Source organism: Orycteropus afer, unplaced genomic scaffold (assembly GCF_000298275.1).
Source record: "Orycteropus afer afer isolate SDZICR_OR568_19922 unplaced genomic scaffold, OryAfe1.0 scaffold00684, whole genome shotgun sequence".
Classification (NCBI taxonomy): domain Eukaryota; kingdom Metazoa; phylum Chordata; class Mammalia; order Tubulidentata; family Orycteropodidae; genus Orycteropus; species Orycteropus afer.
In genome coordinates, this window is record NW_006922271.1 from 716,805 (window position 1) to 731,155 (window position 14,351).

A 14,351-nucleotide genomic window follows, 5' to 3' on the forward strand; every position below is an offset into this window, starting at 1 on the left:
GTTATCACGAATATGTTTCTCAGATCCAAGCATCCCAATAAAGTCCCTGCTTGAAGGATTACATTACCACATCCGGTTTATGATAATCAAGGTTCACGGAAACACTACAAAGGAAGAAGAAAAAAAGCCAAACTCACTGCCATGGAGTTGATTCGACTTATAGCGACCCCTCCTTGGGTTTTCGAGGCGGTATCACTACGGAAGTAGATTGCCCAACCTGCCTTCTGAGGAGTGGCTGGTGGGTTTGAACCGCCAGCTTTCTGGTTAGCAGTCAAATGCACTATGTAGTCAAGCACACATTTTCCACCAGCCAGGGAGCTCACTAAAGAATGCTACACATGCCTCCTATTCTCTTGTTGTTTAAAACAAAACAAAACAACCTCTTCAGCCTTTTTTCTATTTCTTACTGCCTCGGAAACCCAAGGAGGGGTCGCTATGAGTCGGATCCGACTTGACGGCAGTGAGTTTTTTTTTTTTTTTTTGGTACCATATAAAATATGAACTCAAGCCTGCTCTTTCGTACAATATTGACTAATACCGCCTCGGAAACCCAAGGGGGGTTGCTAGGAGCCGGAAACGACTCTAAGGCAGTGAGTTTGGTTTTTAAAAATACACCTCAGAATTTAGCCTTGTCAAAATAATCAAAGCACAGACCCTCAACGAGATGGGTTAACACAGCGACTGCAACAATGGGCTCAAGCATAACAGGGATTGTGAGGATGTGCAGGACCTGGCAGCGTTTCATTCTGCTGTACATAGGGTTGATATAAGTCCAAGCAGACTCGATTGCACCTAATAAGAGCAACAGGGTTTATTCTAGCAGTAAATTTGTATGCATATAGTAAGACTGCTCTGTTCAGAAAAACAGGCTGGGAACTCTGGTGCCCTAGTGCTTAAGGCACTCAACTGCTATCCAGAAGGCTGGTGGTTCAAACCCACCAGCCAGTCCTCTGAAGGAAGGCTGGGCAGTCTACTTCTGTAGTGATACTGCCTCAGAAGCCAAGGAGGGGTCATTATGAGTCGGATCCGACTCCACAGCAGTGGGTTTGGTTTTTTGGTTTTGTCTTAGGCTAGTTATGGCAGTTTTTTTCTAAGGAGAAAAGGGAGGAAATATGGAGTGGAAAATAACCATTGACTGACCTTCAGCATGATGTCTGTCTTGGATTCTTTGCATGAGGTAAATTTGATCAAGTTTATGGTTAACAGATGTTCTACACAAGGGAGGATCTGTGGGATGTTAATGGTCACTGTGTCCCCTATATTTCTGAGAACTTAGATATTTATCTGTTCTTGGTTGTATTTTATAATGGCCAGTGAGCTCTGGATTTTCCTATGTATCAAGAGGAATCTGTCTTGTTGGTCCTCAGTTTTTCTCAACAGCTTTAAAACTGTAGTCTGTAATGAACAAGATGACTCTTACAAAACTAATAATCTACCACAGTGCTAAAAAAACCAGACCAAACCAAACCCAAACCCACTGCCATCGAGTTGATTCTGACTCAGTGACCCCCATTGGGTTTCCGAGGTGGTAAACCTTTACAGAAGTAGATTGCTTGGCCTTCCTTCTGTGGAGTGGGTAGTGGGTTTGAACTCTGGTTAGCAAATGCCTTAGGCACTGCGCCACCAGAGCTCTTTAGCACAGTGCTAGGAACATGGTAAATATTGAATAAATGAATTCATAATTATCATGCAAGGGTGACAGATACAAGCAAAGGCCTATTAAGTGCCTTATTTGTACTTTCACGTTGTTTGCATAAGCCTGTCAGGTGAGTATTATTAGTAGATCCTACTGGTAATAGCAAGGAGTCTGCAGTTTGGCTGTTTACCTTCTAGTCACCCTGTTTCTTGCTGCGTGACCTGGGGTAAGTTGTCGCTGTTGTTTTTCCTCATTTCAATAATGGGGATGATAGTACCTGCTTTATGGGGCTGTTTTAACAACATATCACGTTGTACACGCATGTGTTTGCTAACAGTATGTTTATTTTACAGATAAAGAAATGCCCAGAGCCGTTAAGTAAGCTATCTATGATCATATAGCAAATAGGAGCTGGGGCCAGAAGCCAGTCCATTCCTAATCCAAGCTGGGTTGTGAGCTTCTTTACCCACTGTGTGCCTTCTTCTACAGTTTGCTGAATACCAACCGGAGATGCGTTTTCACTTGTCAATCTCAATTCTTTGCCCAAAGCATTAACATACTTCAGCTAACATACTTCTTATCTCGAGAGGACTCACAGCACATGCTACCTGACATTTGATCCTCAACTCCTCCGAACAGCCCCGGAAGGTGCCGCCTCCTCCACTTGTTTGGAGCAGAGAACGCGGGCGGAGCTAGAAATGCTAAGATCTCCCGCCTGCATTCCCTCTAGTTTTCAGTTCGGTCCGACTGATTCTAAAGAAAGGCCCGCCATTTTTCCTAATCACGCCGTTTTTACAGTGCTTAGACTTACCTTCTGACACCGATTTCTGGACGTGGCGGTGGGGGTGAGGCAGCAGAAGAGTTTAGGCAAAGGTGGCACTAAACTCCACCTCAAGGTTCTGCGTGACAACATCCAGGGCATCGCCAAGCCTGCAACAGGACGCCTGGCTCTTCATGGCGGTGTGATGGCGCCTCACCTTCGAAGAAACTGGGGTGCTCAAGGTCTTCCTAGAGAATGTTACCTGTGATAGAGTCATTTACACCGAACAAGCGCTAAGAAGGTCGCGGCCAGGGATGTACTCTTAGGGCACTAAGTGCCCCTCAAACCCCCAAAATTTCCCTTCCCCCCGAAACATGTAATTAAGCAAAGCGTGCAACAGTTCTTTTGTACTAAGTGAGTGGCTCTGAAAAGAGCCTTTGGGTTGACAGTGCCACATAGGCATTTACTTGGAGCTCGTATATTTGGTGACGGCCTTGGTCCCCTCGGACACAGCGTGCTTGGCCAGCTCCCCGGGTAGCAGCAGGCGTACGGCTGTCTGGATCTCCCTAGACGTGATGGTCGATCGCTTATTGTAATGCGCCAGGCGCGACGCCTCGCCCGCGATGCGCTCGAAGATGTCGTTGACGAAGGAGTTCATGATACCCATAGCCTTGGACGAGATGCCGGTGTCCGGATGTACCTGCTTCAGGACCTTGTACACGTACACGGAATAGCTTTCTTTACGGCTACGCTTGCGCTTCTTGCCATCCTTCTTTTGAGCCTTGGTCACCGCCTTCTTGGAGCCCTTCTTAGGAGCGGGAGCTGACTTGGCTGGTTCAGGCATTGTGGAAAATAAAAAAGCAAAAGTGAACTGGATAGCAGGAAGAAGGCTCACCTTTATTTCCAGGGTTTTACGCAAATGAGGAGGAGTAAAGTCACTTGATCATTGGTGATTTTCTTAGATGACGCCAAATTGCAGTTTTGTCCAATCAAAATAGGCATCGTATTATATCGCCTTTCCATTGGTTTGTTTGAAAATAACATATTAACCAATGGCACAGCATTATTTTTCCCGCCCAGTAGAGGCTATAAAGAGGGTTTTTGCTATTTTCTTGTCACTCTTTGGAGACTGAATCTGCTAACACCTAGCTATGTCTGGACGTGGTAAACAGGGCGGCAAGGCTCGCGCAAAGGCTAAGACCCGGTCTTCCCGCGCCGGACTCCAGTTTCCGGTGGGCCGAGTGCATCGGCTTCTTCGCAAGGGCAACTATGCCGAGCGGGTTGGGGCGGGCGCGCCAGTATATTTGGCCGCGGTGCTAGAGTACCTGACTGCCGAGATCCTTGAGCTGGCAGGCAACGCCGCCCGCGATAATAAGAAAACGCGCATCATCCCGCGCCACCTGCAGCTCGCCATCCGTAATGACGAGGAGCTCAACAAGCTGCTGGGTAAAGTCACTATAGCTCAGGGTGGTGTTCTACCGAACATCCAGGCTGTGCTTTTGCCCAAGAAGACTGAAAGCCACCACAAGGCAAAGGGCAAATAGACGACGTTTCTGTTCCGCAACTCAAATCTCCTGTTTAAACCAAAGGCTCTTTTCAGAGCCACCTAAGATTTCCTGAGAAGAACTGAGCACTTAATTAGGATTAAGGTTTAGGTAGAGCTAATTTACTTGCTTGGGTTTTCTATCTAGATATGCCACCTGCAACCACACACTTTTACCTAGGCTTAATAAGTGAGAATTCAGTCACCGATTTCGCTAAAAAGGCATTAAACTAAACTAAAAAAAACCTAACTGCTTCTGTCGATTCCAATTTATAGCGACCCCCGCATTGGGTTTCCGAGGTGGTAAATCTACGGAAGTAGATTGCTCCATTTTATGCGGAGCGGCTGGTTGAGTCTGAAACACCAACCTGGTTAGTCAAATCAGCATTGCTCTTAAGGGGTTTACGTAGAGACCACTTTACTAAAAACTCGATTTACACCCAGACACTTGAGCAATTAATGAAATTCTGGTGGTGGATCTATTAGTTTAAGGACAAATGTAGCAGATGGTACTTTAAGACAATTTTTTCTGGGGGGAGGGAGGCCTTATATATACATTAAAAAATAAAAGGCAAATCCTGTAGGGGTCAACCTAAACCTCTATCATAGCCTAAAGGTCCTTTATGCAGCCACTCAATTTCTAATCCCATTGTTTCACATTGCTGAGGAGAGGATTTTAAATTTATAGGCCTGTTAATCGGACAAGGAGTTAATTTAAAAGGCAGCCCCAGGTATATCCAAAATTAAGACTGCCTTGTATTTGGGTCATTCTGCGCGCGCTGAGCGGCCTGGGTGAGCGGCCCGGGGCCGGGCTATTGCCCCCCTCGCATCTGCAAGATCCGCCACGACCAGTCGGCCAAGTCCAAGGTCTGACGCTTGGCGTCCCCGCCCACGGTGATCCTACTGAATCAGTGTCCCACTGATTACCCAATAAGCAAGGAAAGCACAGGTCATATGGTGAAACTGTTCCTTACAGAGAAGTAAACACAAGGAAACTCATGGTTTACTTTGTTTATTGGGTAATTAATCTGCCGCTGATCCAGCATTACCGGGAGTAACAGCCGACCGTGTACGCCTTCAGGCTGGAATTTGTGGCCCAGGTGGTGAAGAAGGTACACGAGTTCCAAGCCCGGGTCCTGGCCAAGTGCAAAGTCGTGGAGGAAGCTCGCACCGGGAGCTAATGATTGGAATCAGGTGGAAACCAGCTGCTGATAGCGAACCTGCAGCAGAAGGCGTGGAAGCACCAGCAGCCGCAGGCCCAGGAGGCCCAGCAGCAGGCCGGCACGGCCCAGCAGCAGGCTGGGGTGCAGCTTAAAAAGCGAGAAGTGCTGCAGCTGCAGAAGACGAAAATCTTCGTCACCCGAGAGAAACTGGAGGCACTACAAATGGGCTAGCACCAGAGAGGGGCTGATGGGCCACAGCATAGCAGGGGGCTCCTAGGGCCGCAGTAATGACAATGCTCTCCCAGAGACTAAGAACCATGTACGTATGAGGTTAAACGGGTCGGGTCTGATCTGGAATAAGGTAGTTGGTGCCTTTTATGAAGAAGCCTCAGCTTGTTGCAGCGCTGTCCTCGCACTGACCTCTGCACCTGCCATTAGGCCACAAACTCCCAAAGATGAGGCCCTGTTCTGCCCTCAGCAACAAACCGCAGCATAGCACCTACCGTACTGTGATTTCCATTTTACGGAGAAGCAGACTGGGCGGCAACTCCCGGGGCAGCTAGGTCATCTGACTATCATCAATGGCAGGAGTCGGTATATTATAGCCCATGGGTTGAATATGACCTACTGCCTACTGTATTTTACCAAGTAAAATAAATTTTAGCTAGGGGGATAGAAAAAGACAGTGACTTGCTGAGAAGTCTGTGACAGTTCTTAAGGGTAGGATATAACACCTGTCTTTGGACTTTGCTCAAATATTTTTCTCAAGTATTTTTCTGAGTTATCTTTATTCTGTCCACAAATTGAAATCGTTACATACAAGTTGTGATTACCTATTCATTTCATGATAAAACATGCTAAACTCTATCCTGTTTAATTTTACTCAAAACATCGATGCACTGAAGAAACAAGATTCTTTAAGAGCAAAAGCATTAGGAAAAGTACACTATAATGGAGTCGTTTTTATAGTATCTGAACGTGAAAACACGGATGCATTTCTCTATGAAGTTATTAGTTCTTGAATTCTTCACATCCCAAATCAAGTTTATTTTCCTGCAGGGGGAAAAAAGGTCTTAAAATTGTAAGTTTTTGAAGGATAAGTTGAAGTGAGAGAGAGCTGTGCTAGGCAATTATGACTGATTACTTGATATGTGGCTAGACTGAATAAAGATGTGCTATACATGTAACATACACATTGGAATTCAGAGACAGTGCAAAAACAAACGAGCAAACAAAAAATCCAGGAATAAGAATTATCTAATTTCTATATTGTTCACATGTTGAAGTGATATTTTGGTTATACTGGGCTAAACAAACTACTTTTAAAATTAATTTCACCTGGTTTTATATTATTATTTAAAATGCGGCTACTAGAAAATTTGAACTCTATGTAGCTCGCATTTACTTCCATTTGAAAGTGCTGGTATAGATCGAACAAGTTTAAGGGAAAATGGAGAGAACAAACCTACCAGGCCGTAGAGAACAAAGAATACCAGAGGCTTTGCAGCAGAGCAAATGAAAATTCCGAGTCTATAACCAATCCGGTTACAGGGAGGGTACCCTTGGCTTCTTTTTATCCAATCAGAGTCTTACTCTCACTATAAATAGGTGGCTTTAAAGTCTTGTCTTCACTTCTCTCCTAACGCGAGACAAGGTACTCAACTATGGCGCGAACTAAACAGACAGCTCGTAAGTCCACCGGTGGCAAGGCGCCGCGCAAGCAGCTGGCCACCAAGGCCGCCCGCAAGAGCGCACCGGCTACCGGCGGTGTGAAAAAGCCTCATCGCTACCGGCCCGGCACCGTGGCGCTGCGCGAGATCCGGCGCTACCAAAAGTCCACGGAGCTGCTGATCCGCAAGCTGCCTTTCCAGAGGCTGGTGCGCGAGATCGCCCAGGACTTCAAGACCGATCTCCGCTTCCAGAGCTCGGCTGTGATGGCGTTGCAGGAGGCGTGCGAGGCATACTTGGTGGGGCTGTTCGAGGACACCAATTTGTGCGCTATCCACGCCAAGCGCGTCACCATCATGCCCAAAGACATCCAGCTGGCCCGCCGCATCCGCGGGGAGAGAGCCTAATTCTCAAGACTCTCCCAAACTCAAGTAATCAAAGGCTCTTTTCAGAGCCACCCACGTTTTCCCGAAAGAACTGTTTCCGTACTATTCTTACTGGTACTTACATTGTCATTTTTAAGGCAAATAGGCCATATTAGTGGGCGTTTTACAATCTGGCTTTCCAGGCATCTGGGTATTTAAAAGTGCAGTTGTACCGGGTTGTAGGAAACGGTATAAATGCCGTATTTCAGCATGTTTCACCTCACACCGTCAGTATAGAGGGTTTTGCACTAAAAATAGGCAGTTGTTGAGTGTGACTTCAGCCTATTAACTGCCTTGGAAACCGATGGGGGTCGCTATGAGTTACAATCAACTCTGGCAGTGGGTTTTGGATTTTGTTTAAACGTTACTTTCTCATTGAGGCCTTCTATAACTCCTAAGTTGAAACATCGTAAACCCCACTTTTTTTTTTTTTTTTTAAATTGTGATTTGGTGAAGATTTACACAGCAAATTCACTTTCCATACAGCAGTTCACATACACTTTGTCTCATGACATTGACCACAATGCAACAGCTCCCCTCCCACTTCCTCCCCATAGTTACCTCTTCCCAGTTTCCATCCCTCCATGCACTCCTGCTCCCTGAGCTGTCTCCCTGTGCATAAGCAGCCCTTCTTTCTCCCATGGTTGTTCTCTCCAAGGAGTGTATCTACCTCAGGTAAATGTTCAACTCATGCCTGTCTTTCGTTTGACTGGAAACCACAGATGTGGGTTCAATTCCAGACCTGAAGGGCAGCTAGAGGCCAGTCTCAGGGGTTCCACCAGGTTCTATGGGACCAGCAAACCTTGTCCCCACCCCCTTTTTTTTTTCTCCAAATGATTTTGAGTTTTGTTCCACATTGTTCTCCCTCTCTATCAAGGATCTCCTACATAGATCCCCTTTCAAGTGGATGACAGTGGTAGCCCGGCACCATCTAGTTCTGGTCTCAGTCGTATAGGCTGCAGATCGGATGGTGTACCAGTCACTAGGACTAATTGTTTCCATGAATTTTGGTTTTCTTCATTCTTCTTTGCTCTGGACGAGGAGAGACCCATCGTTGCATCTAGATGGCAGCTTGCTAGCTTTTAAGATCCCAGTTGCTACTTGCTAAAGTAGGAGGTGGAACAATGTTTTGTACAGTATGTTATGCCAAATTGAGCTTGATGTCCCCTGCGACTATGGTCTCAAGCCCGCAGGTTCAACTACTCGGTCCCTCTGGGTAGCTGGCTGTGACCAAGCAGTGACCACAACCTTGCCCCTTGTCAGCTCTACTATACACCTGGGAATTCTGATCATTCACATAAACTTGTAGGACCATTGTCTGCCAACTCTATATATGTTTTTGGATACACTCCCCATTTCATAGACATACCTAATCGTTCAGCCTGTCTACCCATCTATCCACCCATCTACTCATGTTTGCCTTCACTGACAATGCAGTACTGTATGTGCAAAAGGGTTCATATTTGTTGTCTGTACCTCCCATGCACCTCTCTATATCTTTCTCATCTCTCATATTGGTCACTCACATTTGCCACATTGCCCTTCACTTCACCCAAATCAATACTTATCTCTATCTATCTAACAGTGTTCCCCCCTTCCCCTCCCACCCCTGGTAACCAACAAAGAAAATTTCCTTCTATAGATAAACCTTTCCTTAACTTTTACAGTAACGGACAAATACAATATTTGTCCTTTTGTGATTGACTTATTTCACTCAGCATAATGTCCTCTAAGTTCATCCATGTTATGCGGTGTTGTAAACCCCACTTTTCCATTTATTTTTATCTCCTTAGAATTTATGTAATATGCATATTTATTTTGTTTGCTGTCTGTCTCAAAATGAAAGTCCATGAAAGGAGGAACCTTTGTCTTTTCACTCTTCACTCTGTATCCCCCATACATAGAAAAGTATACAGTAGCTGCTCAATCAAATATTTTTTGGGGTAAATGAATTCATGAGGGAGCAGGAAAGAAACAGCTTGGAAAACCTCACATGAAAGTTTAAACACATTAAGCTGCTAACCAAAAAATGAATTAAACCAAAACCATTGCTTTTGAGTCAATTTGGATTCATGGCAACCCTATGTGTTAGAGTAGAATCACTCAGCAGGGCTTGGTTGTAATCTTTGCAATAGAAGATCACCAGGCCTTTTTTCTGCTGCACTGCTGAGTGGGTTTGAATCACCGACCTTTTGGGTTTCCGAGGCAGTATCACTATGGAAGTAGATTGCCCCATCTTCCTTCCGAGGAGTGGCTGGTAGGTTTGAGGCTGGTGGGTCTGAACCGCCAGCCTTCTGGTTAGCAATCAAATGCTTTAGGCACTATGCTACTAGAGCTCCCAGAGACCTACTGTTGTTGTTATGTGTCGTCGAGTCGGCCCCGACTCATAGCGACCCCTCCTTGGGTTTCCGAGGCAGTATCACTACGGAAGTAGAATTGCCCAACCTTCATTCCGGGGAGTGGCTGGTGGGTTTGAACCGTCAGCCGTCTGGTTAGCAGGCAAGTGTCTTAGCCACTATGCTACCAGAGACCTACTAGGTATGCTAAAATCAGCTTGTGGACCATGACAGGAATTTCCCACTCATTCATATATTCAGAGTTCTAGGCATGCATAACTTTTCTTCTATGTTCTCTCTTCCATGCTTCAAGAAGACTTTCTGTGGATAATTGGCTTGTTTCATTGTGTCATCAATTTTGTCCCTCCTCAACTTGTCAGTCTGGGAAACGTAACTGGAGATCATAGTAGTTTTACACTGAACTTTTAAAAAGCACCTTGTATTCTCTATCTTGTTCCACCTGGCTATTTATGTATTCCATTCAGTTATCAGAATTAGTTACATTTGTTTGATGTTAGATAACAACATCACTGTCAAAACCACTACAATCTTTTCATACTTATTGCCTTTCCATGAGTGGATTCATGGGAAATACCATGATTTCCACATCATGAAATTTAGGATTATTCCTATACTTTACAAAATTAAAATATTCTAGTACCTTCTATTGGAATTAACACCAAAAGCAGAAGAGAGTTCTGAGTGTCCCTTCTCAGGAATCTCCCTCCTGTAGAGGAAGATACAGTATTTTGGAGGGAAAGAGTACTCTCTAGAACCTCTTGGGGCAGTCCCTACTGAGCTGATGATGTAGTATCAATTCTCAACAGATTAGTATTCTTGACTGTGTAAGCAGTGCAATCTCTCAGATGAAAGTGAGCTATTAATAAGTCAGGAAGGGCCCACACAGAGATTGCCCTGCTACCCTGTCAGCAATACTTTTGCTGGTTGAGTAGGATACCTTCTGGAGACCTGTAGTCTAATCAACCTTTCAGTATGGATTACGTGAAAAATTATTCAGAGGCAATGGGTAGTCTTAGTTATGTGCATGTGGATGTCATGTCTCAAAACACTGTACAAACTATGGTAATCTGGTAGCCTTATCTTTTTGGACTTTCAATAAGCTTTCCTCTCCCTTCTCAAGGAACAGCACACAAAATTGAAAATTTAAGGCTGTAGTCATGTTGGTTCATGATAATAATGCATAGTCAGTGATGCCATTTACTAAGACAAGGATCACTGGGGCAGCAAAATTGGTGATGATGATGATGATTTCTGCCTGGGAGATGTATTTTGAGTTTCTTGTAAGAACTTTTAAGAATTTCAGGAGGTAGATGGATATGCATGCCCGGAACTCAGGAGGTAATTCTAGGATAGAGATAAAGATTTTGGATTAAAGATTTTTAATTAATTAATTTGGATAAAGATTTTGGATAAAAAAGGAGCTCTGGTGGTATACTGGGTAAGACAATTGCCTACTAACCAGGTCTATGGTTCAAACCCAACAGCTTCTCTGGGGAAGGAAAATGAAGCAATCTACTTCTGTAAAGATTTACAGCCTTAGAAACTCAATGGGGGCCACAATGAATTAGAATCAACTCAGTGGCAATGGGTCATGACACATAAGCGCTAAATAAATCTAGTTGAATACATAACAACATTAGAGTTTAATAAAAGGGGAAATAGAAGATACCATTTTTGCACTTGAATTTCTTAAGACAACAAAACTGATAGGCAGCATAAATATTCTAGTTCTTTCCAGGGTCCAGAATAAAAGACCTAGAAAGAGGGAGAACATTTCGTTATCTTTGATTTCTATACCTCGCTATCTTGAAAATGGCTCTGCCTTCTCAGAACACAGTACCTTTATCATTGTCATTGTCATCAGTACCACCACCACCACCAAGCTTTGCATCTATCTACCCGGTTGTGTTCTAAACAAGTATTCATTTGCCAATCTCAAGATATTTATGAGGCAGGTACCCATTTAGAATATGAAAAATGCCAGGTGCAACAGAGTTTAACTACCAATATCACAGAGTAGAACAGAAAATTATCAGAACACATCTTATAAAGGTATTATTTAGTAAAATTATTTCAACAATGCACTAACATATACATACAAGTGATTGCTAGCTCGTATATAAAATACATACATTTTTGAAAGATCCTTAATTTGATGATCTCTAAGGTTTTCTCAGCAACTTTTTTATTCTTAATTCTAGTAAGTAAAAAAAACAAAAATAATAAAGTACAACCAACGTATGTCATCTTTTTGACACACCTATTGTGTCTCCCTTTTGAGGGGCTGGGAAAATAGGATGAGGAATTTGCTCTCAATTGAGAAAAATGAAATGTGCCAATGTCACATAGTAATTAAGATAAATTATATCTGAGTATGTACCACTTAATGTATCATACAGTTACTTTATTTTTGAAAGCTAAAAATCAACCCTGACAGTCCAACGGATTCCTCTGCATAAATGTAAACCTCGACGTCCGTGACGCCACCAAGACCATTTGAACTTCCCATAGCAACACTTATTACCTAATCTATCTACAGCGTATTTCCACACATGTGGGCCTAGGTAACGCTCATTTCCAACAACCGCACACGCTTGCCAACAGTCTTAGCTAAGGCTCCTTGCAAAGGGATAGAATAAATGGAAGTGGAGCAACACAGTGTAGTAAGGGGTTAACTCGAATTAAACACCATGTTTTTTTCAAAATTCAGAGAAGCACTTAAAATGGCTAAGTAGCCGAATTGCAATAGATCGTGTCACCTTTTTTTGACTATGAAAGTGGCTCTGAAAAGAGCCGTTGTTTTTCCGAGTTTCCAAACTTTTTCCTTACTTGGCCTTGTGGTGGCTCTCGGTTTTCTTGGGCAGCAGCACGGCCTGGATGTTGGGCAAGACACCACCCTGTGCGATGGTGACTTTGCCCAGCAGCTTGTTGAGTTCCTCGTCGTTGCGGATGGCCAGCTGCAGGTGGCGCGGGATGATGCGCGTCTTCTTGTTGTCACGGGCTGCGTTACCCGCCAGCTCCAGTATCTCAGCGGTCAGATACTCCAGCACCGCAGCCAGGTAAACGGGGGCGCCAGCCCCGACTCTCTCAGCATAATTACCCTTGCGGAGTAGGCGATGTACACGGCCCACGGGGAATTGGAGGCCGGCGCGGGAAGACCGGGTCTTCGCTTTGGCACGAGCCTTGCCGCCCTGTTTCCCTCTTCCAGACATGGTTACCGAACCTACAGCTATCACCACAGATTGAAACGTAAGTACCCAAGACGCATTTTATAGCCACTGCTGGGCGCGAGAAGAACGCCGTGCCATTGGTCAATATGCTATTTTCATTTAGACCAATGGAAAAGCAAATATGTAAGACACGTATTTTTGACTGGACAAAACTGTCACAGGACGTCATCGGTGGAGGCACCAATAACTAGAGGAACTGTAGTTCCCTCATTTGCATAAGAGCCTATAAGTAAAGCGGTTAAACAGTCCTACGCTTTCCGTCTTCAGTTACTTCGCCGTATTCCATCATCATGCCTGAGCCTGCCAAATCTGCGCCAGCTCCTAAGAAAGGCTCTAAAAAGGCCATTACTAAAGTCCAAAAGAAAGATGGCAAAAGGCGCAAGCGCAGCCGCAAGGAGAGTTATTCAGTGTATGTGTATAAGGTGCTGAAGCAGGTCCACCCTGACACGGGTATCTCGTCCAAAGCAATGGGCATCATGAACTCGTTTGTTAATGATATCTTCGAGCGCATCGCGAGCGAGGCATCTCGCCTGGCCCATTACAACAAACGCTCGACCATCACCTCGCGGGAGATCCAGACAGCGGTGCGCCTGCTGTTGCCCGGCGAGCTGGCTAAGCACGCCGTGTCTGAAGGTACCAAGGCCGTCACCAAGTACACCAGCTCCAAGTGAACGTGCTGAATAAGCGTTTTACATCTAACACCAAAGGCTCTTTTCAGAGCCATACACGTTTCCTAAGAAAGAGCTTGTTCGCAGTTACCGCTTTGCTATTGTTTTAGTTTTCTTAAGGAGAGTTTTAGTTTTTTTGGTGTAGTGGGTAAGCGCTCGGCTGCAACCAGAAGGTCGGTTTGAACAGCGGCTCCATGGGAGAAAGATTACAGCCTTGGGAATCTTATGGGACAGTTCTACTCCGTCCTAATGGGTTGCTATGAGAGGATTCCACGGCAACAGGCTTGGTTATACTTTGTCTAAATACATTTTGGGTGAAAATATGTCATTGTTTGATACCTGTTTGGGCTCGGGACTCGTTTATATTTTATATTTTTAAGCTGCAGTTGCTCCTTGGTATCACATTTCCTGTGGTAAATTTAGACGTAATAATGCATATAACATCCTGTCATCTGATTGGTCTGTGATTATAAGTGAAAGTCCAGCGGTGTAGTGCAAGTAGCCAGAAAGTATCAATATTTACCGGGTTTCTATCGAGAGCCATATGTTAAACAGAAAGATCTGGAGCAGGATACAGAATTTGTAGGTCTCAACTGCAGAACTCTTGTCTGTGCTTGTCTCAGAAAGACGTGGTAGTCTACTTACGTAAAGATTTACAACCTTAGAAATCCTGTGAGGCTTGTATGTCCTATAGAATCGCTATGGTTGGAATCAACTCGTCAGGAACAGGTTTAGTTTTCTGGGTCCTGGACAATAAGCTGACCTCAACATAAAACATTCGGATCTGACAACATCACCCTTTCATCCCACATCCCCACTCCTGGGTTGTTTTTATCCTTGTTTACTCTCAGACCCTGAAACATTCTTCCTCTAACTGTGATGCTTATAGATCTCGAGCTCA

General features: G+C 44.5%; 5 protein-coding genes across 5 annotated transcripts in view; 3 read left to right on the forward strand and 2 right to left on the reverse strand.

Moving 5' to 3' along the window:
- LOC103210983 overlaps positions 1-14,351 on the forward strand; it is a 652,718-nt gene that overhangs the window by 635,209 nt on the left and 3,158 nt on the right. Inside the window, exon 4 of the mRNA XM_007956893.2 lies at positions 6,757-7,095. Within this exon, the coding sequence (XP_007955084.1) occupies positions 6,757-7,095 (339 nt within the window). The remainder of the gene's footprint in view (positions 1-6,756; positions 7,096-14,351) is intronic.
- LOC103210978 (histone H2B type 1-C/E/F/G/I) lies at positions 2,860-3,240 on the reverse strand. The gene has a single exon (XM_007956887.1). The coding sequence runs from the start codon at positions 3,238-3,240 to the stop codon at positions 2,860-2,862; it is 381 nt and encodes a 126-aa protein (XP_007955078.1).
- LOC103210977 (histone H2A type 1) lies at positions 3,548-3,940 on the forward strand. Its single transcript, XM_007956886.1, has one exon. The coding sequence runs from the start codon at positions 3,548-3,550 to the stop codon at positions 3,938-3,940; it is 393 nt and encodes a 130-aa protein (XP_007955077.1).
- LOC103210975 (histone H2A type 1-H) lies at positions 12,378-12,764 on the reverse strand. Its single transcript, XM_007956885.2, has one exon. The coding sequence runs from the start codon at positions 12,762-12,764 to the stop codon at positions 12,378-12,380; it is 387 nt and encodes a 128-aa protein (XP_007955076.1).
- On the forward strand, positions 13,073-13,453 carry LOC103210974 (histone H2B type 1-F/J/L-like). Its single transcript, XM_007956884.1, has one exon. It carries the CDS (start codon positions 13,073-13,075, stop codon positions 13,451-13,453), a length of 381 nt encoding a protein of 126 aa, XP_007955075.1.

What these genes read in the sequence shown, in the direction of transcription:
- LOC103210978 (XM_007956887.1), bottom strand. Translation starts at nt 3,240, where the DNA reads ATGCCTGAACCAGCCAAGTCAGCTCCCGCTCCTAAGAAGGGCTCCAAG.
- LOC103210977 (XM_007956886.1), top strand. Translation starts at nt 3,548, where the DNA reads ATGTCTGGACGTGGTAAACAGGGCGGCAAGGCTCGCGCAAAGGCTAAG.
- LOC103210975 (XM_007956885.2), bottom strand. Translation starts at nt 12,764, where the DNA reads ATGTCTGGAAGAGGGAAACAGGGCGGCAAGGCTCGTGCCAAAGCGAAG.
- LOC103210974 (XM_007956884.1), top strand. Translation starts at nt 13,073, where the DNA reads ATGCCTGAGCCTGCCAAATCTGCGCCAGCTCCTAAGAAAGGCTCTAAA.